General features: G+C 41.1%; 1 protein-coding gene and 1 pseudogene across 1 annotated transcript in view; one reads left to right on the top strand and one right to left on the bottom strand.

Annotated features, from left to right (window-relative positions):
* SCG3 (secretogranin III) overlaps positions 1-26,480 on the bottom strand; it is a 38,569-nt gene continuing 12,089 nt past the window's right edge. Inside the window, exons 8-12 of the mRNA XM_037054635.1 lie at positions 24,504-24,620; positions 20,733-20,816; positions 19,873-20,004; positions 8,663-8,743; positions 1-1,424 (exon numbers count right to left, since the gene is read on the bottom strand). Of these exons, the coding sequence (XP_036910530.1) occupies positions 1,306-1,424; positions 8,663-8,743; positions 19,873-20,004; positions 20,733-20,816; positions 24,504-24,620 (533 nt within the window). The 3' untranslated portion in view covers positions 1-1,305. The remainder of the gene's footprint in view (positions 1,425-8,662; positions 8,744-19,872; positions 20,005-20,732; positions 20,817-24,503; positions 24,621-26,480) is intronic.
* On the top strand, positions 1,680-2,862 carry LOC118992461 (COP9 signalosome complex subunit 7a-like; annotated as a pseudogene).

The following is a 26,480-nucleotide window of genomic DNA, read 5'->3' as shown; positions in this document are numbered from 1 at the left end:
TGTGTGTGTGTGTGTGTGTGTCAGACTTTGGTGTTTATTTCTGCAATTCTAGAGAGGATGGGAGGAGCTGCAGGGGTCTCCCACCCATGAAAAACAGACCCTCCTGTTTTCCCTTAAGTTCCCAGTCCTCACCCAAAACTGAGTGCCCGCTTGGGGCAGTTAAGACAGGTATCAGAAGGCCATTTGAAGCAGTGACAGCTAATACACAAAGCATTATATTATGGTTATGCTTTTCAACAGAAACGTATAGAAAAATATGTAATTACATTATACTGAATAACACATTTGCGAAGTGTTCTTTGGTTTGGGGACATTGCATTAACACGACAGGAGGACCTGGGGCAGCTGCGCGTTGCCAGGGCTATGTGGGTGGCGATGGCTGAGGAAGAGGGTTTGCGGGGCCCTGCAGCTCATTCCCCCTTTCCTCCAGGGAAGTTCATTGACCTGCTTAGGTTCACAAGAAGGAGATGCTTTTCATTTCTGTTTCTACCCTGCTGGCTGGCCCTCTTGAGAAACTTGGCTTGGATCAAGTCCAGTTTAGATAACTCAGATCTGGCATGCATTTTTTTTTACCTTACTTTATGTGTTGTTTATGACCTCATTTTCTGCTTGGAGAATACCTAGTTATCCCTCTCAAGAAACAAAATCAATGTCTGAAAACTCACCAATAGAAAAATATTGAGTGGGAGAAAATTGTTTAAAAATCCAGCAAATCCTATGCCCACTTTTCAGGTTCCCTTCTGTGCCTTTGGGCCCGAAATAGAACCCACAGGAGCAGCCTTAAGGAAAAAAAGGAGGGTAGCTTCCTTCAAGCTATAGGGGCCTTGAGGAAACATGAATTTATATATATATATTTCAACCACAGGGGAGCTGGTAGTGAAAAGGACATCTTGCAACAGATAAATGTTATGAGGTGCTTTGGTAACCAGCATGCCTTGAAAGCAGAACCCCCAGTTTTTTAAAGGGTGCTCATATGTGTGACACAGTGGAGAAAAGTTTTGGTTTTAAGGCTGAAGCCATGACAGGCTTTTCCAAAGCAACAGATCTCTGATTATAAAATGTAAATCTACAAGGAAATAAGGATTCTATATACAAAATCTCAGCTTACATACAACTTTACTTTTCAGATAGTTTTTGTGGCAAGAAAGCGATATTTTCACCACTTCTAAGAGGTTAACTACTGTAAATCCAGCACTTTCTAAGAATCCTTGGGTCAAAATAACTTTAATCACAGAATTAGAAGAGTTTTAAGCTATATGATGTTTTCTGAAACAGTGGAAGGACCCCGGGACCTTCTCGCCGTTTTTACAGGCTGCTGTAAATCCGCTTGATGGCATCGGCTTCTTCCTTATCAAGGATGCCCTTCTCCACATAAGCGTCCGTTTGTTGGTTGATGAAGTCCCTCATCTTTGAAAGGTCATAATCTGGAAAATATCATTGTGGTATCATGAGAAAGAGCAGGAAAGAGCAACCCCATCACAGTGACTAGCATTAACAAGAAGCATTTTGTTTGCCACTACAACCATTCCCATCTTTCACACTGAAAGACATTTCTGGTTTTGGCATTTGTGCAGAGTTTGCCGTTTAAAATCATGTGTATATGAATTATACTAGCTCCTCTGCTCTTCAGCATCACGTCTGCTAGGTATTCAAGTGGGGAGTACCACCCCCATCTGACCATGGGAGGAACAGGCTTGGAGACCAGGGCTTCACAAACTTGACCGTTTATACCAGTCACCGGGGACTCTTGGGAAGTTGTAGATTTGTATTCAGTAGCTCCAAGGTGGGGCCCCAGATTCTGCATTTTTATTCTAAATTTAATTTAAAATTTTTTTCAATTACAGTTGACATTTAATATTATGTTAGTTTCAAGTTTCAAACAGCATAGTGGTTTGACATTTATATAGTTTATGAAGTGGTTCCCCCTGATAAATCTAGTACCCACCTGGCGCCATACATAGTACAGTATTACTGACTATATTCCTGGCTCTAGAAGACAAAGCTTCCCACTCCAGACATTCTGAGCCTAGATGCCCCCAACTCAGTGCAGCCTTGAGTGCCAAGGTGAAGGTGATAGGGCAAAACCAGGAGCAATTTCTGCCCTGGCCAAGTCAGCCAATGGGGCACAATCATCCGGCAGGTGCTGGAGGCTCACAGTGTCTACCTGCTTGGGGAGCTGCTGGATATGCCTCATGTTAGACAGCTGGTGAGAGTGCCCTCGCTCCCATATTCCGCCTGCTCACAGCGTTTGCTTATGGAACATAGGCCAACTGCTTAGCTCAAGCCCAGAATCTTCCCCCACTCGCAGAGATTCAGAAGAGAATAAGCTTTGATACCTATCAGTCATCACTCTAGCTGCTAAAGTCAAGTGTATCCCATATGCACTGTTGCTGAAGGCTGTTGCCCTGCATAATGTGTGGCAGCTGGAAGACCTCGTCCTTGAGGCCATGTTTACTGACATGCTTTGTGGGTCCCTGGGCCAGTGCAAACTGTGGCTGGAGGTTGACTATAGCACTAGGCAGGACATCCAGAGCCAGGAGCTCAGGGCCATTGGCTGAACCCTACAGGAGTGGGGTGTGGGCTGTGAGGTAGTGCTGCCAGGCACTGAGGAGCAGGTGAGCAGTCCCAACCAGCACAAGGAGCAGCAGCTGGGCCTGAAGCCACGGACTGAGAGAGAGGTTGCCAACCTTAAAAAAAACACATTAAAGTTACTACAGCAACAGCAGCTGCAGCCACATCTGACCCTGAGCAACATCTGACTGAACTGCAAGAACTGGCTGCTGGCAGCAATCAGCACCAGCCCACAAGAAAATCTCAAAGCACAAGGGGCTCCTTGGGAGCACCAAGATTTGGTCCACGTAGGACTGAAGGAAGTGTAGTTTTTTTTCTCCAAAGATAACGGGGTCCCAACTGCTTGCCTGCCCCCAAGGAGTCCTTGAAGAGCCTTCCTATGTTCCTGGCCAGTTGATAATCCTAGCTCCATGACCTTTCACCTTTCTTTTCTCCCCCACCCCCACACATAGATCACACCTTCTCTAGGGAGGAAGCAAGTACAAGTCATGTTTTTGTTGGTACTTCCTGTTTTATGTGACTTTCCTATGTGTTCTATGGTCCCCCTCACCCTTCTCCCATGCTCTTTCTCCCATATTTTAAAGAGCCAGCATTTGTCCTTGAATAGGTGGGCCCGCTGTGTTTCCAGTATAACCCACTTATGTTCCTTGTCCTACCACCTCACCCCTGCACCTGCAGGGTGATCCCCAATCCCTACTCTCTCTGCATCTGCAGAGCCATAGGGCTCCCAGCCTTTTTCCCACACCGAGAGTTCTGGGAGCCAGTCTGCCATCCTAGGAGTCACTGGACACTCACATCCTAGAATTCTGTCACACCCCAGTTTCCTCTCTTCTCACCTCCCCTTGGTCCTGGAAAGGCTGCTGCTTCAATGACCCCGGAGCCTAAGAAGGGCAGCTGTTTCATGAGGTGTTGAGGGATGGTTCTTTCTTGGCCCTGACTACTTTGGAAAGCCTGATGGCAATCCTGGCTTCATACTCCCTTTTGGGAATTTTGTGGGGAAGGAAAGGGGATATGGGTTGTATTTTTTAAAGTATATATACATATATCTATATGTAACATAACACAGAAATAAATCTATAAGAGGTATATCTACAAAAATATTATTGACTATATTTCATATGCAGTAGGCTTTATAGCCTCATGACTATTTTCAAACTGCCAGTTTATACTTTTTAATCCTTTCACCTTTATTACCCAGCCTCCCTAACCCCCTCCCATCTTGCAACCTTCAGCTTTTTCTCTGTATCTGGGTTTATTTGTTTTGATTTTTCATTTTTTTTGTTTTTAGAGTCCATGTATAAGTGAAATCACACAGTATTCGTCTTTCACTGTCTGAGTTATTTCACTTAGCATAATAGCCTCTAGGTCCATCCATGTTGGTGTAAATGGTAAGACCTCATTCTTCTTCCTTTTTGGGGGGGGCTGAGTAATATTTCATTGCATGTATGTATATATGCACCACATCTTCTTTATCCAACTGTCCACCAATGGACACTTGGGTTGCTTTCATATTTTGGCTTTTGTATATAAAATGTCTTTCTAGCCTTTGTTTTAAAGTCTATTTTGTCTGATATTCTGTATAAGTACTGCTACCCCCGCTCCTTTTTAACATTTCCACTTGCATGAAGTATCTTTTTTTTTTTTAAATATTTTATTTATTTATTTATCTTTAGAGGGGAAGGAAAGAGGGAGAGAAACATCAATGTATGGTTGCCTTTTGTGTGTCCCCTGCTGGGAGTTGGCCTGCAGGGAACCGGCCTGCAACNTAGCCTTTGTTTTAAAGTCTATTTTGTCTGATATTCTGTATAAGTACTGCTACCCCCGCTCCTTTTTAACATTTCCACTTGCATGAAGTATCTTTTTCTATCCCTTCATTTTCAGTCTGTGTGTCTTTCAATCTGAAGTGTCTTTTGGAGACAGCATATAGAAGGATTTTGTTTTCTTCTCCATTTAGCCACCCTATGTCTTTGGATTGGGGCATTTAATCTACTTATATTTCTAGTAATTATGATAGGTATGCAGTTATTATCATTTTATTATTAATATTTTTAAATTTTTGTTCTTCTTAAGGAAGTCCTTACATTTTTCAAAATATTGGTTTGGTGGGGAAGACTCTTTTAACCGTTTCTTGTTGGGAATAGATTCTGCATTTTAAATAAGCTGCTAGGATGTACAGCTGCTGTAGTCTAGGGCTCACACTTGGGGTAAGACGATCCTAAAGCTTGAGTGGTTAAAGTTATGATCACAACCAGGTGTTTGACTTTTTGAACTTGTTTCACCGGTTAGTCCCTACTGATGTGGCAACCTACTTTTACATTTTTTCCTTAAATTAAGAATTACCTTGATTTTCACTCTGGTTGAATTGTATGCGCAGGGCAAAAAGCCAAACCATAACTTCTTTAAGGTTTCTCTTTCCTACTCAAACACACAAAAACCTATGTAAACCATCAAACCATCTCCCCAAAACAAAGGATCCCCAGGTAAGGAGGCTGCTTGTGGCACCTTACTGAAGGCTTAAAATGAAACCCACATCTTCCCTTGATTCTTTAAGTATTATATGTCTTTGTTTTACAAAATAAAAGAGGGAGAAACATGAAAATCAAATTTAAATTACTTTTAAATTTGTAAAATTTTGGTATTTTGTTCTGTTTCTTTTTAGCTTTTCAAATATATCTATTTCAAAGTGGAAGTGAGATCACAGTTTGTATACAAACTTATAACTAGCTCCTTTCACCTAAATTTACACAGAGTATTAATATTCATAAACACCATTTTAAATGGCTATATGCAATTATATATCCTATGGAAGTACCAAAATGTATGACACAAATCCCTTATGGGTGGGCATGTGGGTCTTCAGTACTTGGGGAAACCCCTCCAGATAGTGACTTTCTTGAGGCTGAGTTCCTTGAGGACAGTGCCATTCCTCTTGGTGGCTGACAGCCCCTGGACCAGAACCCTGCCTCCTTTCCATTTGTAAAGGGAAAAGAAAGGAGAGAACGGGGCACAAAGCTCAGAGTATTCCACGGCCCCTTTACCTAGCTTGGGTCCCTTGGACATCTTTAAGACTGCATGGAAAAAACCCCCCCTAAAACCTAAGCCTGAAGGAGCTCTCTACAAGCACCAGGTGTTCATAATGTCAGGGTGAGCTGAGGCTTAGCTAGAGCTTGTTTCCATCAAGGAGGATATTTGCTCTCCACTAGGGCCTAGCCTTGAGGATTAAAGAGATAACTCTCGGTATTGAGCACTTTACAACCGTCATCTGACCTGCTCCTCACAAAACCCCATGAGTTTAGCATTAGTATTTCCATTTCAGAGACGAAGGAACAGGACAGAGGAGGTAAGTCACGTGTGCTCAGGTCGTGGTAGAGTCAGGTTCTGAACTAGGGTCAGTCTGTAGTCACTGCTTTGACCACTCTGTGGCCTTTAAGTAGTGAACCTGGAGCATTTAATCGGTGCAGAACAATTGTTCAGTAAGTGCTTGGGGCTTTTGGTTGTTTGACTTTCTGTTCACTCAGGCATGGAATAGAAACCAAGCTGACTGTGCGTTTTGTGTTGCCTCACAAGCTGGTCCTGGCTGACTCACTGGTTCACACTAATACTCTTTTCAGACTCAGTTGCAGGGTCAACATCTTTAGTGGGACAAAGGGCAGACTCCCAAGGACAGATGTGAAGAGGTCTAGATGATGTGAATGGACAAACTGGAAAATACTGTGCTTTCTTTTGAAGTGGAAATACTGCATCTTTATGACTTAGCTCTCATTGCAAGCCAGGGAAAGTGGTCTGGTGCAGACGAAAGGCCATTAGCTGGTTGTGTGACACACAGGTCAGTCTCCACCTTGCTCATTTTAAAAGGGGTTTTAAGGTGGTAAGGCACAAAAGAAGATAGTGCTGCGATTTACTTTGTTAAAAGTATGCTTTAAAAAAATGGCTGCGTAAGATGATTTTTATCATCATGCTCATTATCACATCACATGGACCTTTCTTTCCTGGATTTGGGAAGGAGATTCAGGTCCCCCAGGTCCCTGCCAAACAAAGGACATCAGCAGACATCAAGGAAGTCAGAACTGATGGGAAATAAGTGAATCTTCGCATTCACACAGCTGCAGCCACTGCATGGCCCCACAGGCTTTGAGAGATGACCCAAGTCTAGCCAAGCCTATATGACAGCTGTGGACAAAAAGCTCTCCGATTCTGCCTTTAGGAGAGTGATGTTTGGCACCCTTACTTCCTGGAGGCAGAAGGAAACATCCAACTCAATTCTGTCATTCTAAGTCTGCTCACAGAGCCTTCGCAATGCAAGCACCAGAGTTCTGTGCATTTCTAGGTTGGGTGTTTCTTAAAATGAAAGACTGAACGGCAGGATGTTTCTCGTTATGACCAGGAGTTTGACTCATATGTTAATCAGTGACGGAAATAACATAAATAGTCCAAATTGTTGGACCATGTAATTTACACTGGTTTCAGAATGCATTTTGGCACCTACTATTACACTGATTCTAAGATAAACATTTAAAAAATTTTCCAAGTCTTCCCAGTCAGTCGCTGATGGCATGTTACATACTTTTTCTTCCTCGGTGCATTAAACAATGTGCATTTTCTGATCAGTGACAGATTTGATGAACTACAGTTTGTGTGAATTTTAATGGAACAGACAGCCTGGAAATCCACAATTCTGTTGAGCCAAATAAAATGAGTATGTGTGAAGACTTGATAATTGTTTCCATCTTGCTCAACTTACAAGACCCCAAGCTAAATGGAGCTGAAAATACCTCTTCCTCCTACCGTGCTCCATCTCTCTTGGTGGTTCCGAAACTTGGCTGCATGGTGAAAAGATGGGGGGTTCAAAAGATATTGATGCTCGGGTCCTGCCCCTCAAGGTCCTGATTTACTGATGCCCCTGGGCAGCAGGACATATAGAAGCTACGCATGTGGTTCGAATGCACTTTAAGGGTTGAGAAGTACTGGTTGTCTCACTTTAAAAGCATCACTGCAACTGCTCTGGTCAGACACCTGAGAATCACACTAGGCTGTCTCACCACATAGCTCTTGAGTTTTTTCCTCCTTTATTTCCTCTGCCTTGCCCTGGTTTAAACCCCATCAGTTCTGCTCTAGATCCTTGCCTCCTATTTCTCTCCAGCCTTCTGGGGTCTTAGTTTTTTCAATCTGTAACCACATTACATGTCAGATAGATTTCTCATTTCTTAAGTGAGTTTTCAGGGCTTAAATAAGCCCTAATTTAGGCTCCTCTGGCTAAAACAAACCTCCTTTGCAGGGTGTGGAAGCCTGTTTCTGACACCCACCCCCCGCCACACCTTCCCAGCCCTGTCTGTGTTCTGTGCCACAGACACCCCATGGTCCTGGGGAACTGAATAGCTCCAATACTCAAAATGTATCACTCTCTTTTGTCCCTTGATGTTTTGTCAACCAGCGTTCCCTTTGCCTCCTCCTCACTTACCTTTCCAGTGAAGGCTTTCGCACAGCCCTTTCTCCCAGTGATCTCTTTCTCGGTGAGACATGCCCCTTCCTTTCCCTGCCTTCGCACCACCACACCTGGCTGTGACAGGGCCAACCACGCCTCACTGATACTGTGAGCTCCTTGAGGGGAGGGTGTGCTGCATTTTACTGTGCTTCACATTTCTGGCACTCAGAACCGAGCCCACTGAGTGCCGTGTTTTAAGTGAGTGAGTGACTGTTTTCCTTACTGCTGAGTGAATCTCATATGTGCTGAGATAACGTCTCTGTTTACAATACTCCAAGAAAGGAGAGTAGACAAAACAAGATTGGCAAAATGTTGATAATTATTGACACTGGGCGATGGACACATGGGGATTCATTATACTATTCTCCATATTTTTGTTTGACATTTTTCCACCATAAAGTATCAAAGAAATGGAAATATGCCTTTGTTTAAAAGCCTGGCTTCAAAGATAAGAGAAGTATAGGTTCTCTTGTACACCTGAGAAGTGCTAGAATCTTTCTGGAATCTTAGAGGAGACTGTAGCCTAATTTGATTGTGGGAATATTTATTTAACAAGAGCCCCTGACAAATGGGTGAAGTTTGCAATTTATAACCATACTCAAGCCTTACCTTCTTTATTTCCCTTTTTGTTGTGTTTCTTTAACCATTCAATATTTTTTCTGATGGCTTCCAAGTAGGCTTCTGTTTTCCCTGGAAAAGGGAAGAAACCCATATCAAACACTCATAAAATACCACTGCATCTCTTTGTAAAGACTACACTTATGTTTAAAACCATAGACAAAACACTGGCATTATCGAGCATGGGTGTGAGGTGGTATCCCTAATGAGGTAGTATGCATATCTGTGTGTGGGGGGGGGTTGTCAAGGAGAGTGGGTGGGGACAAGATTGTAGGAGGCAGGACCAAGCTGGTAAGTGTCAAGGACCCGCTATTACCCTACACAAATAAGTACAGTTTGATGTCCTGGCAGAGACGTGTTTGTATTGAATTCACTGGATAGATGGCTCCTCATAATTCTTAGGGTGGGTCATTTATGGCTAGGGATGGTTCTTCCAAACTGAGGAGAACTGTCAGGTCAAGGCCTGAATCAGAGTGGCAGATCCTACCTATCACTGAGTAAGCGATGGTAAGTAAGTCCAAATTTGCGGCTTTTTTATGTAAGCTGTTATGCAAGTCTTCAGCTCACTTCTGGTAGGGAGTGTGTAAGAACTCAGATAAAGAGGCAACCCAAACCTCATTTCAAGGTTTGGACGGTGAGCCTTACAAGTCATTCTAGTAAAGCTCCCCTGGATGTAAGCCGTTCTCCGATGGGCCTCAACTGTGTTGGGTGGATAGCAGGCATCACTGACCTACCTGCTGTGTGATGGCCTTTACCTGCCTTATTATTTGAAAATCAGTATTATCATCAACATAGAGATGAGGAAGCTAAGGCACAGAGAGATGAAGTGACTTGGCTGAGGCCACAGAGGAAATAACAGAGCTGGAACTGGGTTTCTGATCTTGTCAAATTTTGGCTACATGCACCATTCTGAAAGATTACACCTGTATTTAGACATGAACACTGATGTATCCTTGTTCCATCTCAAAGAAATCAACCACCCCCTTAACCAAGTGAGATCCCTAATGCTCAGAGTGTCTGCATAAGAGAGCAGAGGGTCTAAAGAGTACCAGATGGCCTTAGAAAAGAGGCTTTCAAAGTGTAGGACCTCTGCAAAAGTAATAGAATGCCAAGGCTCAGTGTGGTGGCCACCTATTCTGAGGCCCCTTTGAGCCCTATTACCTCTAGTCTACTGTCCAGACTTCATGGTTGAACTACTTGTACCATGTGCTTTTTATTTTTAATTTAATTTAATTTACTTATCTTTAGAGGGGAAGGGAAGGAGAGAGGGAGAGAAACATCAATGTATGGTTGCCTCTCATGTGTCCCCTGCTGGGAACTGGCCTGCAACCCAGGCATGTGCCCTGACTGGGAATCGAACTGCGATCGTGTGGTTTGCAGGTCTGTGCTCAATCCACTGAGCTATGCCAGCCAGGGCACCATGTGCTTTTAATGTGCCAGGAGCTGTGCATTGTGCTCCAAAGTGCATTGTCTCTTTTATTCTTCACACCAATCTTCTGAGGCTATATTATCCCCATTTTAAAGACAAAGAAACTAAGGCATAGACAGGTAAAAAGTAATATGCTGAAGATAGCATGGCTAGTAAGTAGTAGATCCAGGTTTGAACATGGGTGCATCTGAACAGGCCATGAATAATAACATTGCCTTAAGATCTGATGGTATTCTCAGGGTCTAAGATGGTGGCACAGAAGGTAGAAGTTATACTCATTTCCTCCCAGGACCAAACTAGAATTACAACTAAAATGTAGAGCAAGCAACCTGAATAACCATCTGAAGATTTGCTGACCGAAGTCTTAGAACCAAGGATTTAGAGAAGAAGCCACATCAATACTGGTAGGAAGGATGGAGTCTCAAAAAGGGTGAGTCGTGCTCACACAGACAGTGGCTGAGATCCTGGAGGGATATCTCAGCTGCAAGGTTCTCCCTGAGAAGTGTGAAGTCTCAACCCTAAGCCAGGCTCCCCAGCCCAAAGCACCAGGCACCCACATAACATCTGGCTGTGAAAATCAGAGGGGATTCTGTCTGCCAGGGAGAGACAAGAGCCTGCTAGAGACACAGATGGCTTCTTAAAGGGATTATGCGCAAAATCCCATTCACAGCCACTCTCCCTCTGGGCTCTGGCAAAGAGTGGGTGGAGTAGACTAGAGTTGTGTGAGAGAGACTGGGGTTTGTGGCTTGGAAAGAGAGCAGAAGAAACAGCTGCCAGGATCCCTGTGCTGACTCCCTTTCCCACACCACAGATGCCATCTTTCTTGTGGGGAGCACTCGCTTCTTTACAGCATCAGCTCGGGGAGTGCACTATCTTCACCCTCCTGACTCCTAGTGGTTCTACAGAATCTGAGAGAAACTGAGTTGTCTGTCTCTGGGACTGGGGCCACTCCCCCCACCTTCCCCTAAGCCTGAATGGCACCTCCCCTTCACAGGAGATCCACTAGCCCCACCCTCCTGACTCCCTGTGGCTCCACCTGGCTGAAATCGGGCTCCTGGAAGAATCTGGGATAGGCCGAGTTGTTGGGCTGTAGGACAGGGCCATTGTTCCCTTGCACACACATATGACCAATGCAGATCCTCCACTCACATGGCCAAATATTGGTCTGTCTGGGCCTGATAAACTCTGCTGGCCTTACCCTGATGACTTCCTGAGACCCTGTTCCAACAGAAAGGTTTGCAAGCATCCCATGGTGGCAGCTAGACTCTGTACACCCTAGGACATTTGCCGAGGGACCTGAGACCCAACACTGACACTGAGCTTGAATATGTATCAGTCTGATAAATACCACTCACCCCTCCCTGTCACTCACTGAGAACGTAGTACCTCATGCAATTTGAGTATGGCCAGAGGCTCTTTCAGCAACTGAGCCTAAAAGGCAGCTGGAAGCTGGAGGAAGGCAGGGGTAGATCTTAGGGTGCCTTGGGACTTTCGATGACTTGTCCCTGGGCCCCATGCTGATAAAAGCTGGTCCTGATGTGTACACACCCAAGTCCATCGGGGGCAGCCACAAACTGTGGATCACTTTGTAGCTCCAGACAGATTGCCCAGGGCCAGTTACAAGCAGCATGTGACATTGACTGCACCAGAGTCCCTCCCAAGAGGCCCCAGAACCAACACACCCAATGGCCAGCTTCAGACAACAGAGCAGGATCCAATTAGCTTTACAAGCAACACATCCAAAGGGAGACCTCCAGGGGCACCAAACCCTGCTGAGGTGAATTCTAGTTTGTGTGGTCAGCACCTGCACAGCAGCTCAGACACTGTGATTGAGGCTGATCCTCACTGTCAGCCAGTCTGAGGGTCAACCCCATGCATGAATTGGCCAATAGCGATCAAGAGTCAGTTACAACAGGAGGGCTCATGTAACCCGAACAAGGGACATTTTGGAACTCCCAGCTCAGGTGACCAAGGAGACTGTGCCACTGGGTCCCACAGGACACCTACTATATAAGCCCTCTCTGCCAAGACTGTAAGAGATAGCAGATCTACCTAACATACAGAAACAAACAAAAAGGGGCAGCCAAAATGGGAAGACAAAAAAAATGCCCCAAATGAAAGAAGAGAAGTCTCCAGAAAAAAGGAGCTAAAAGAAATGGAATTGTAAGAAAATATTGTGAACGACTATATGCCAACAAACTGGATAACATGGATGAAATGGATAAATCCCTTGAAACACACAATCCTCTAAAACCAAATCAGGAAGAATCAGAGAATCTGAATAGACAGATTTCACCTAATGAAACTGAAGCAATGAAGAAAAAAAAAAAAACATCTCATAACAAACAAAAGTCCTGGACTGGATGGCTTCACAAGTGAATTTTACCAAATAGTCAAAGAAGTTACACCTACCCTTCTGAAACTACTCCAAAAAATTCAAGAGAGGGGAAGACTCCCAAGCTCATTTTACAAAGCCATAATTGTCCTATTTTCAAAACCAGATAAAGGCACCAAAAAGAAAGGAAATTTATGCTAATATTCCTGATGGACATAGACGCTAAAATTCTCAACACAATGTTAGCAAACCAGATCCAGCAATACACTAAAAAGATGATACACCGTGATCAAATGGGGTTTATCCCAGGGATGCAAGGATGGTACAATATCTGCAAATCAATAAATGTGACACATCACTTAAAATGAAGGATAAAAACCACACAGTTATATCAACAGACACAGAAAAAGGGCATATGATATAATCTAGCACCCATTTATGATAAAAAACTCTCAGCAAAATGGGCATAGAGGTAACATACCTAAACATAATAAAGGCCACTTATGACAAACCCACTGCCAGCATCGTACTCAATGGGTAAAAACTACGGGCGTTCTCCCTAAGATCAGAGATCCCTATTTCTTGCTTGCTGATGTACTCCCATGTCTTGAATGAAGCCTGACCCATAGTAGGCTCACAATAAATATTAGTGGAATGACTGAATGTATATAAAAGCTTTTTACATAGTAGCCAAATTGTAATCAGAAAATTGCTTGGTGAGCATGGAATCAAAACTAGAGAAAAATACAATTTTTAAGGTAGAAATGGTTAGATCACTTTTCTTTCTTTTTTAATAAAAAATAAAAACTATTCGAAAGCCTTGCAATGTAATGAACTCTGAATTTAAATGATGGTTATATCAGAAATATTTTAAATACCTACAAATATGCTAGACATACTATATCCATACGTCACTTAATCTTCACAGAGCTTTATTAAATAAGCATTATTATTCCCTTTTTACTCATGAGGAAACTGAGGCTTACAGTTAAGTGACATGCTTACAGGGGCATGGCTGAGTTACAGTCAGAAACTAGACTTGGACCAGAACAAGCCTGTGAGGAGTGGAGCTGGGTGAAATCTACCTTTTAGACCAATAAGGCAGTGGTTCTCAGATTTGGGTGCATGTTAGAATAATCTTTTTAGGATTCACCCTTTAATTTAAAAATAAGTAAAAATTCCAATGCCCAGGTCATTCCTTCCCTGTACCAATCAAGTCAGAACATCTTGGGGGTATGGACCAAGCACCACTGTTTTTTTTACAAACAGTCCTGAGATGAGTCGCATGTGGAGTAAGGTCTGGGAACCACTGCCACTGGTATTGGACCGCCACCCATTTACTGGAGCACGGCAGTGACAGGACTGAGCTCAGGCGTTCCTCTGCCCTCAAGAGAAGAAGCTACTTCCTATTTACATCATCTCTTCTCAGGAAGTGCAAAGCAAATCTTTTATTTACACTGTGTGCACTGAAAACCCATGAGAGTACACTTTGGAGAGCTGGACTATTTTTTTCCCATTTATTTCAGCTTCCTTTGGAAAAAAATAGCTCATGGCTGAGGTAATATGGCACAAGCCCTAGAACATATGCTGAAGCAGATGGGCAGAGGGCCAGAGGGCCAGAGTCATGAGGCAGTCCTGCTTTTCTGGTTGTTCTGGTTTTCAGCGCTGCAAAAGAAATACCCTTTTTTGTACATGAATTTGTCCTGCCCCTGATATGCTATCATGATCTGCATCCCCTTAAAAAATTGTAGAAATCAATACACTATTGAATTCCTGGATATACTAAAGATATTAGATCTTCTAAAAGAGTGGTTATAAAAATTAAGTTTTTTTTTAAGATTTTATTTATTTATCTTAGAGGGGAAGGGAAGGGGGGAGAGAGAGGGAGAGAGAGAGATAGAGAGAGAGAGAGAGAGATATCAATGTATGGTTGCCTCTCATGCGTCCCCTGCTGGGAACCGGGAACTGGCCTGCAACCCAGGCATGTGCCCTGACTGGGAATCGAACCACAATCGTGTGGTTCTCAGGCCCGTGCTCAATCCACTGAGCTACACGAGCCAGGGCAAAAAATTAAGTTTAATAGGTGATGCTTGAAATTCTTATAGGGGGAAAGATTATGTGATTATAATTTTGGGCTGCATTAAGCAAAGCAACTAATACTGGTAACATGGATGCCAACATGGGCCCCAGAGCCATTCAGTTCAAGAATTTCTGTACAATGATGACATTTCATACTTCCAAAATATGCGGCATGGAATTCTGGGATGAGCACTGAATGGGGGGCAAGGGACAGAAGTTCAAGGCCTAGCGCTGCCACTCTTTGGCGGTGAGATCTTGGGCAAGTCCCTTCATCTCCTAAGCCTTGGTTTACTTATTTGTAAATTAAGGGTTGAATCCTAAAAAGATGGTTCGTGGTTTCTACATCTGGGGAGAAACTCTCCTCTTCTGTGCTGGGAAAACCTGCGTGCATGGCGGGTCTCTGTGCCCGTGCTTAGCTCTTTGTGCACTTGCTGACTTGCAGGGGTGAAGACTGGACTCGCTACTTTGGGGCATTTCTAGCAAAATGCCTTAGGACTTGAATGAAGGCATGAATTTCCTCCACTTATGTTGCTTTAAAAATAAGAAGATCCACATGAGTTAGTCAGTTTATCAATGTATTAATCAAGTAGGCTACCTTCTCTCTTCTGGCTTCTGTAAAAGTATGGAAATGATAGGATATTTAGGTGAAAGGTAACTTAGAGATCACTTTTTAAACCCAATTTCATTATCTGGCCATAAACTTGACAAATGATAGAACTGGAAAGAGTATTATAATGTTTATCTCATTCCTTGGATGATTTTTAAAAAAATATTTTCAGTGATTCATAATGTAGAAGTGAATGAAGAAATATCAAACTGGCAAAGAAAAAGAGCATGCTTAGGTCATTCAATCAAGTTTTAAAGTACTTTTCTTTGGTCTTCAGGGAGCAATCTACTTAAAAAGTTAAGCAACTCTATAGATATGGTTGAAATGATAAATTAAATTTCATTGGCATATCCCTAAATTTAGGAATAATTATCGAATCATTCAAATACCTGCACCAATTCAAAATTAGTATTTTAAAATATTATTCTTAATATGAGTCCCTATAAAAAGCAAAAGTTTAAATAGTTCAACTAAACAATATTCAAAGGTGAATGTGTCCTTTTCATCATTGGTGATTAAATTGAATCTTTTTTACATTGTCTGCCTGCAATGAGATACATGTAAAAATGCCCTGTAAGTTGAAGGATGATATAAATGTAGTGTATTATTATTATTATTATTATTATTATTACTCCACAAAGACCCAACACATGCTTGACGTGCTTAATAAATTTGTGTTGTCACACCTCACATTGCAAGACCAAAACAGACTCCCTACAGATATTCCTGTCAATGTGTCTTGCTTTTGATTAATTCCTTAAGTGGTTTTAGCTGGGCCATTAGCTCATCCCTTGCTGTACTCTGTAAAGTCCTCCAACTTTATCTCTGCAGGAAGCCTGTTCTACATACTCCGGATTCAACAGTAAGGGATGTGGCTTGTGTTACACTTTCCCTCGCAAGGGTTAAGAACTACCCAAGGTCATTTTAAAGCTTGCTTGAGTCCTCAAAGTCAGGCAGTGATTCTTGTATTCTGTCTGTGGCTCTACTTCCTGAACACAGTGGCAGGCAGGCCATGGGAATAAATGTTTATTTGTTGCTGAATAAATACCTTAGAAAACTTAATCACCCTAATTTCCTCCTCCACATGGATGCTTTTATTTTTCTGCTTAAAGACAAGTGTTTCCTCAGTGGGTTTTATAACAGAGAAACAAAATTGGTTTTGAAAAAAGTGCAATAAAGCAACGGTGAATACAAAGGTATATATCATAATATGAATTGGAGGGGATTAATTACATTTTTTATCAAGAAATGTTTGCCTTTGGTTTAGAGCTCAGTTTGGTATTTTCTAAACTGCTAGAATCACGTTTCTTTATCCCAGAGTAATAGGGGTCAGGAGTAGCATGAATACATTAAATCTCTAAAGATGATGAGTCCCAAATCTCTACCCTCTTTTTTAACATTTCAGGAGTGCCATCACAGAGTAACACCGAATGGATGGAGTTTCACTCTCCTCTCTTCCCATTATTATCTCATGGAAATCTTAATGAGAAAAAAAAAAGTCTAACCTCATCATTAGTCTCCATTCTCACCCTAAACAGGCATAATAGGCTATCAAGAATCAACTCCTGCATGTTCCTCTTTAGCATAATATTTTCCTAAAGCAAGCAAAGAAATGGGTGTCAGCACCCACTTCTAGGGATATTTGCACAGTGCTATAAGGTGTTGTCGTAGGCCCTGGACACGCAGTCTCAGCAAGTTACAGGACCTAGATGACTGCTGGCTGTGTTTGAGGGAAATACATTCATTACACATGGGTTGCTTTCAGGAGAGATGATTCAGACATACTGGGTTTCTGTTGGAATGAGCTGTAGCATTTTTTGCTGCCCAATTTCTGGCTCTCCGTTTTGGGCCAAAGGCCCATTGTCTTCCTGGTTAGCTACCTTTCAGAAGTTTGCCACTCACCTTCCACATCATACCCATTAAGACAGCCACCGTGAAAAACTAGAAAAGTGTTGATGAAGATTTAGAGAAATTAGATCACTTGTACACTGATGATGGAAACATAAAAGGGTGCAGGTGCTACACAAACAGTATGGATTTCCTTAAAAATGAAAAATAAATTATCATATGATTTGGCAATTCACTTCTGGAATATTCCTTCCAAAATTGAATGTAGGATCTCAAGGAGATATTTGTACATCCATATTCACAGCAACATTATTCGCAATATCCAAAAAGTAGAAGCAACCCAAATGTCCACAGACAAACAGATGGATAAATAAAATATGTATACATTCAATGAAATATCACACAGCCTTAAACAGGAAGAATATTTGGACATTTGCCACAATACAGATGAGACCTGAGGACATTATGCTAAATGAAATAATCCAGTCACAGAAGGACAAACACTGTAAGACTCCACTTACACGATGTCCCTAATTAGTCAAACTCAGAGACGGAAAGTAGAATGGTAGTTGCCAGGGGCTGGGGAAGGAGGGGAAACGAGTGGAATTTTTGTTTTGCCTGAAAAGAGTTCTGAAAATGGATGGAGCTGATGGCAGCACCACAGTGCAAATTTATGCCACTGAGCTGTACGCTTAAAGTGGTTATGATGGTAAAATGCATGTTGTATATAGTTTACCACAATTTCCAAAAAAAGATATTAAAGTTTATCACTGATCCAGAGTGGGTCTAGGGTTGAGTAGAAGCATCAGGACTGCGTGTCTGGTCTACAGAGTCAACAAGTAGGGCACACGTCTCACCAATCCCCTTCCACTGCCCATGACAAACATTATTAATCCATCATTCCAATACTCTTTCCTCCTGAGCCCAGAAGCAACATTATAACCTTTTTTAACATAGGCCACTACCAAACCATTCAACTTGGTATGTCAGCTATGTTGGCATAGGGGAAAATTGTGAATGTCTTCAAAATCCATGCCAGAGCAAAGGAGGGTACAATAACATAAAACTTTATAAGATAGGAAAAATCAACATAAACTTGATATACTAAGAAAAATTTCTTTTTCAGCCCTGTCTCAAAAAGTCCTAAAATAACTGAAATGAAAGCACTGGCTTGGGCCAACATGACTACTCATTTGAACCCACATAACCCAGGTTCAGGTCTCTATAAATGAATCAGAACTCTTTGAAGGAGAACTGATGCCAAGTTTTGGGACAGGAAAACTCAGAATGGGTCTAGAGTATCCTATTGTTGCCAGAGAGCAAAGACGATTTAGAAAAGCACTGCTCGGTGCTAAAAGAACAAAAGACAGACTTGGGGACAGGGCTCCTACTGCCCAAGACACACCCATGTTGGCATAAAGTCGTCATCACCATCATCTAGAACAACATACAAAAATGGAAAAAGTTAACATAAAGAATTAAAGGTAGTAGGGATATAAAACAAAAATGATCATTTTATTGCTTTTATTAAGTTATAAGGTATTGACTCCATAGCTAATCTCTTTCTTTTCTATTTAATACACAAACACTGTTAAGCATGGGTCTGTCAAGTATGAATGAGAACCTGATTCTATCCACATGAGCAGGGAAGATGGGCCACTGTAAGTGGGCTGAGCAGTTGGTTCAAAATTGGAAGCTATCCTGGGAACACAATCGGCTCTGTGACCTCAGGTCATACTGCAGCAAGGAACAAGCAAAGTCCATCAGTTCATTAATGACTATATTATACATAATAAACAATAAAGAGAGAACCCAGTGCTGTGTTTTCAGATGATAAATTAGCTGAATGCCATGCCCATTCCCCAAGAGAGCACAAGGACCCACTCCCTCAGCCCTCACGGGAAATAACCGCTAGATGACCCTACGATCGAGACGCCAAGACATAAGTAAAGTTCCAATTATACCAAAGAGGTCAATATATCATAGTGACAGAAAAATGAGGCAGGCTCATGCCATGTATTCACAATTTCTGATTAAAACCCCCCCCGAATTTCAAAAGAAAATATTTATCTGAGAGATAGGGTTGTGAATTTTCCATGATCTAACTAGAACACTGTAGTAAACGGCGCTTGAACCACTGGGCTATGCAACCAGATCCTATATCCTGACCTGAAATCAAAGGGTTAACAATGCAGAACTTGCAGCCTCACAGGGTCTTTTCTTTCAGGGTATGGTAAAGTTTTTAAAATCTTAGGAAGATGTAAATTTTGTATCAGGTGGACTTACTAAGGCAGAGTAAAAACTGGACCTCAGGAATAGGTAAGAATAAAGATAAAACATAGGTTTTTTAATTATTGAATTAGTTGAATGTGTTTTTTGCTCTTTAAGGTATTTAGTTTATTTAAGGAAATCCAATATATTTGATTATGAGTTTTAATCAAATGTTTAAAAGAGTCAGATTGTAATCACTGTAAACAATTTAAAAATTTTCTGTGTTAAACCCACAAATTTTGATGGCTTTGTTGAATAAGTAGTATGTGACTATTTGAGAAGTGTCAGCAATTGTGTTTAAAGAAATATTGCTTAATAAATTCCTGAGATCATAAACTGGACATTGAACAATGCACAGATGATCATGAGTATTCCTCCCCAAGCACAGCCATGCATTGGACACTGAAGACCATTGAAAGGATAAAACCAATTTGCTATCCCAGGAAACTCAATAACATTTTTTTTTAAAAGATTGCTATTCAAGTAAAGATATCACATGCTCAATCTTTTCTATACAGATGGTGTTAATTTCTCTGATTTGGTGGGACTTGACTTTTGGATCACCCTTCTAGGTGTGGCAAAATTTTTGCTTCCTCAATTCCACTGCCAACCCAGAACTGTCAATTCCATACCTTTGGGCTCATCTGTTTTTCCTCCTGGGTTATCATCTTTTGTGGAATCCTTCAAGGTTCCATATTCCTTTTCCATCTTGGCTGCTTCTTGCTTGGTACTGTCTGTTTCTTCATGACTCTGCACTGATGGCGCTGGAATCAGATTGTGCACAGATGTTATAACCCTACTCTGTATCTATTAGTTAATTCCTGATGTAGAAATAAACTTTATCGAAAAGGTACAGAAAAAATGTTTGAGCTGAAAGAGATCTTAGTGATTATCTACTCCAACTCCCTCCTCCCATTTCACAAAAGAGGAAACTGATGCCCAGAGGTGAGAAAGGTCAAGGTCACCCACTGAATTAACAGAAGAGCTGGGCCAAGCCACTGACTTTCTGGATTTTGGTTTAGTGCTCTTTCCCTTCTGCCACGCCGTGTCATTAGAGTGTAGATTATTTTCCTTACTTTAATTAATATAGGCAATCAAGTGGGATATGTCAGGTCCCAAAGTGAATTTGAGTCTTGATTCCAAATGAAAATAAGTGTATAGTTGCCCAATCTCTCCTTTATGTTGTATTTTTTTAAAGAACAGTTTATTACTCAGAGAAGCACCTAAGATTTGGGACTATAGCAGCTGTTTGGGCCACCTCCTAAGAACCTTCAGTCAAGGTGTACAGTGACTTTCAGTGCTTCTTGGGACCAGATTTCTGTGCTGAGACTAGACTAACAAAGGTTGTAGCTACTTAAGGCTATGACTGGATGTCAGATTTTAAAACTTTTAAAAGTCTATAATTCTTTATCAATGCTTATTGAAGTTCATTACTTATCACTCAAAAGGGTTGTTGTGCTAAAAGCTAGAAAAATAATTAAATAAGTCATACCTGGGAAAAGCCTGCTTATATTGTCAGTAAAATTTTTTTCTAGCTTGCTCTTGGTCTGAAGAGCAATCGTTTCATCCAAGTTTTCTGGAGGGAGGAGGGGAAGAAATACAATTTTAGTTTCTGAAAGATAATCTCAAACTTCTACTATGAATGTTTAAATTTCACCAGAAATATCACAATAGCAATTCCACAATATTAACACTGCCAGTAAGATGCTCTGACATAGATTTTATTTCTAGGAATCATAGACTCTCAGGGTAAATTAAAGAATAAAGAATAAAGTAAAATAAAGAATACTATTTGAGATCCTCAAGTTAAGCCTCCTACTCAGTTAACTGCAGAAGTTCCTTCCATATTTTTGTGGCCACTGCTAGAACATGCCCAGGGTTGAAACTTCTAGTGGACACCTGTGGTTTTGGCCTCCTCAACACCTTCTGGTAACTACACCTTGATTTTCCATTGGAGAACCCAGACTTCTCTCACTCTCAGCACATTTGGCTCAAGTGGGGGCTGAATTAGCCATACCTGGCTCCTCAGTGTCTTCCATCCCCCCGGGCTGAAGTGATTGGTTTAAGGAGAATAAACTGACTCAAGTCAGGCCAATGAGGTTCAGTGCTAGAACCTTTGGAAGAAAGAGGCTCTCTTCCCTGTAGAATTGTTGTACTGCGAGGATGTGAGATTGGGGTCATGCTAGCCATCTTTTTCCTATAAGGAAACAGCTTATTTGGAATAATTTAACATACGAAAAGTCAGAGCTGTGAGATGGAGAGGGATAGACTCCTCACACTGTTGGTGGACTTTACAAACCCGAAGCCAGACCATCCCTAACCCTGGACTTTTCGATTACATGGGACAATGAAATTTTCTTTTTGTTTAAGCCAAAAAGTTGGATTTCCATCATTTAGGGTTCTCATTCATTCATGAAGCAGCCAGTTCTATTGTTAGGTAGTCTTAGGTGGTCTTAATAATTTCCCTCTTCCTATCAAGATGAAATCTGTATCCTTGTCTTTGTTCTAACTTTGCCCTTTGTAGTAACATCATACAGATGTTACTAGACCTGAGTCTAGACTGTAACCACCTCAAGGTAGACAATGCATTAAAATTCACAATCTTGCCCTGGCTGGTGTAGCTCAGTGGATTGAGTGCGGGCCTGCGAACCACACAATCGCGGTTCGATTCCCAGTCAGGGCACATGCCTGGGTTGCAGGCCAGTTCCCAGTTCCCGGTTCCCGGCAGGGGACACATGAGAGGCAACCATACACATTGATATTTCTCTCTCTCTCCTTCCCTTCCCCTCTAAGATAAATAAATAAAATCTTAAAAAAAAATTCACACTCTTTATATTCAGTTATTCAACCAGGCACATATTCATCTCACTGACAGGGCCAGGCTTTTTTGCTATTTGCACACAAGTATTTATTTGCAATTAATAGGTAAAAAATCCATTATTACCTTGTGTTATTTCTCCCTAAGTAACTTCTCCTTCCATCCTACACCATGACTGTTTTTGAGAAGATGCATCCTGTTTTATTTTAGGTAGTACGTTGGTATGTTTCCTTTCAATTTTCTGTACATACACTCATTTTTTTACCACCAAGGTTAAGGTCACATTTTAAATGGTTTTAAGTATTCAACAGTGTATCATGAACATTTACTCCTGTCATTAACCCTTATAAACAATATTTATATTGTACATGTAATAAACATACAATTATTAAAAACATTTAAAAGTAAACATTTAAAACAAACATTTAAAAGTAAAGTTTAAATAGTCTAACATAAGAGTAACTAAATAATTTATTTTAGATGTTTCCTCTTATGGAGTATCTAGGTTATTCCATTGTTTTGTTCCTATAAACCAATGATGTCCAATAGAACTTTCTGCAATGATGGAAATAGTTTTTTATTGTTCAACATGTACCCACCAGGTACATGTGGCAACTGGGCACTTAAAATGCTCTTAGTGTAAATGAAAAACTGGATTTTAAATTTTGTTTAACTTTGATTATGTACAATTTTAATAGCAACCTGTGGTTAATGGCTACCACACTGCACAGCACAGCCATAAACAGTAGTGGGAATACCCATCTTGTATGTAAGCCTTTTGGCATCTCTAATTTATTTCCATAAGATAAATGACTAGAACGTGGAAGTTCTGAGTCAGGGAGTATTAGTATGAAACAATGAGCTGGTTTGAAACAATGTCTTTGATCTACTGTTAATTGAGTAAGTAGGTCACAAAGCACTGTGTGTAACATGAATCCGTTTTTTGTTAAACAAAAGAAAAGAAGAAACGACCTAGGTATACATGTGTGCCTGCACACACACACAGAAAATATCTGGAAAAACACAAACCAAAATGTTACATTGTTACTGCCATTGAGTGATTTTTTATTTCCTTTTTTGCATTGAATGACCTTTAAAAAATAAATATGCTCTTTTATAATCAGAACAAAATAGTAAAACTCTTTTTAAGTAGGAAAAATGGAGTTCATACAGAATAATTCTAGATTACTGTGTCCCGTGAGATATTCTCTTCTGTTTATTTCTCCCTCCCTCACCAGAGATCAAAGGACTGTGGAGGCATCTTGCCCAAAGGACATCAGGGATGAGTGGTATTTGTTGATTAACTAAACCACGCAGAAAAATAAAAGACTTCAAAACAACAACAACAACAACAACTTACATGCAGTATCAAAAAATATCCAAGCTTACTTATAAAGTTCCAGCAATCAAGGATAGAAAAAGGTTTTCTATGAAGGGCCAGATAGTAAAGGTTTTTGACCTTTCGGGATGCATGGTCTCAACTACTCAACTCTTCCATCATACCACAAAAGCAGCCATGGATACTGAAACAAGTGTGAATGGCTACATTGCAATAAAACTTCATTTACTAACACTGAAACATGAGCTTTACATCCTTTTCTTGTGTCATAAAATACTATTCTTGTTTTGACTTTTTCCAACTGCTTGAAAATGTAAAAGCTGTTCTTTGCTTGTGTGCTATACAAAGATAGGCAATGCACCGGATTTGGTCACAAGCAGGAGTTTCCTGGCCCTGCGGCAGTAACAAAGTCCATTACTGATGCAGAAACTGAGGCACTGGCCTTCATCCACATGACAAACTTGGTCTCAGACAGAACTTCTGGTGCCCAGTCCAGTGTTCTTTCCTCCTTATCACATACAGACCTCACTGATTAAAATCAAGACTCTTTTAGTCCTGACATTCAAATACAATTGAAAAAAGTGCAATTTTAATAAAATTTTCTCTGTCATGGAGATTGTTAGAAAATATTAGCAAGACAAAATATAACAAGTATGAAATGTTTGTACTCAAATTGGATCAATAAAGATTCATTTATTGATCTTTTGGTTGAAAACTGAAAACTTTTGGTTGATTTTATTTTTTTTTAAGATTGTATTTATTTATCTTTAGAGAGGAAGGGAAGGAGAGGAGAGAAACATCACTGTATGGTTGCCTTTTGTGGGTCCCCTGCCGGGAACTGGCCTGCAACCCAGGCATGTGCCCTTACTGGGAATCGAACCGCGATCGTGTGGTTCGCAGGCCTGTGCTCAATCCACTGAGCTGCCAGCCAGGGCTGGTTGATTTTATTTGTATGTATTATCAAACTGGGCAATTCCGGTTACCCAGATGATTCAGGGTACTTTGGCATAAATGATCAGCTTACTGAAGTAATTAGTGCCAAATCCCTACCTCCCTTTGGATGATGAAAACGGAAACCGTAAAAACAAAACAGACAGGACTCTCACCCAGGTAGGAAACCCCTTCCTCTGGAGATATAGTGCCGTACTTGACCATCATCTTCACAAAGTCAATCAGCGTTTTCATGATAGTAATCAGTGTTTCTTTCTCTTTTGCCTCTTTTTCTATACAAAAAGACAAAATAATTTTAAAAAATTAGTGGAGTATAACTTCACCTTTCAATGTCAGTTGATGAAGTGCAGCATCTTGTTGAAATATTTCTCCTTACATTTATACTTAAAATCACTTGTATTTAATGTACAAAAAGCCTAAGACTTGATTGGGGCAATGTACAGGTATACTGAACTTTCCTAAAATGGACAATTATGACTCCTCCGAAAAGATTTACTTGAATCTGAAACGCTTTATTCATGGAGCCGATGACGGAGACAGTTTACAACCGGAGACAAGGTGAACTCAAAAGGAACGTCAGAAGATCAACTTTCCTCCACTCAGGCTGCGCATGCGTGAGGGCAAGAACAGCCTGCTTTCATTAATCAAGCTTAATATTTTAAATAAACACATATATGTATCTTTATTTTTTAAATGTAAAGTTTATTTCTAATAGTAGTATATTTTGCTTTCTACACTGTATTTCATTTGAAAGAATATCTGTATACACTAAAAATATTTCAATAGTACAGTAGTAGATACGAGTCAAAGTAACATTCTCCTCTGCCTCGGGGCTCCTACTCCCTGTGGGTAACCATTAGCAAGAGTTTCTTGGGAGCTCTTCGTATTTGACACACTGTCCTGCATCTTGATGTGACAAGATGGCAATGACTCCATAGGAGTTCAGTAGATGTATTAATTCTAAAAGTGGGAAAAAATCTATTTCTATTTTTGATAAAGAGAAAAATTATAATTCTAGAGAGTTCATTTTCCCTGTTCTTTTAGCTGCTCTGAAGGATTTTCTCTACTCACGCTAGCCTTTCCCCCATATTTTCATCCTCCCCACACTTGAGGTTAGTAGCCAATGGACATCAGTCTACATTTCTCTACCAATGGAGATTGGACATCTTTCTTTTTTCCACTCCCCTGGAACAGTGGAAGGCAGGAACTCGAGAAAAGCACCGGATCTGCAGACTCTCACTAGCCCTGGAATTGGCAGCTTCAAGAGCTAGACTGAGGAGCGAGAGCGAGTAAGCCCACTGTGCGCTCTCCTATGAAGCTACATTCTACAGCCTCATCTTTATCCGTATCAGAGATATTTGGTTTTCTACCTGCTTTATTATTTCTCCATCAGTTCAGACCTTGGTGAGAAAGACAGGTACCATCAAAGACCTCAGTGTAAGTATTTAAATGAAAAGTCTACAGATATAAAGGCAATATAGAATGGGGTCAAAGAACCTGAAAGATTAAAAACATAAAATGAGGAACACTCCATACAATGGAGTCTTTAAACTACCGTAAAAGTCACAAGGCTGGGAGGGAGAAAAGCAGGATGACAGAGGTTCTGAGCTGGGCATCTGCCAGCTAACGGGGCAAGATGGCTCAGGGCGGACTCGGATTACTAACCTTGCAGACACCAGCAGAGGGGCTGGGCCTTGGGGCCACTGTCTGGAATTTAAAGACAAAGGATGTTGTCTAGTAACAAAAGTTCATTCTAAGGTCACTTCTTGGGAAAATATTGTTACATTTACAGAAATCTTTATTACAAATGTTCAGTCCGAGCCTGAACCTTTGAATAGGAAGAGGAAGAGCCATTGAGGCAGTGCGGGCCATCTGTGTGGACAGTGTTGACAACAGAAACTTTGCCTCATGGGATCCTCCTCATAGATCAACCACAAGTAAACAGAAACTGAAGTCTTCAGTTAACTCATTTTGGTACACATAGAAGAGAACAGAGCAAGACACATTAAGGACTTTGTTTTTAAAAAAACATATCATTTTCCAAGTGTGTTTTTGGCTCCTGACCTCCTTTAGTCCAATGTTTATTTCACTGTGACTCATTCGAAAGGTGAAGCTAAAAATATCCCAAGAGC

Source organism: Sturnira hondurensis, unplaced genomic scaffold (assembly GCF_014824575.4).
Source record: "Sturnira hondurensis isolate 20B ecotype Veracruz unplaced genomic scaffold, ASM1482457v3 Scaffold0008196, whole genome shotgun sequence".
Classification (NCBI taxonomy): domain Eukaryota; kingdom Metazoa; phylum Chordata; class Mammalia; order Chiroptera; family Phyllostomidae; genus Sturnira; species Sturnira hondurensis.
The sequence above is the reverse complement of the archived record's forward strand: the minus strand, read 5'-3'. Positions and strand labels throughout refer to the sequence as shown.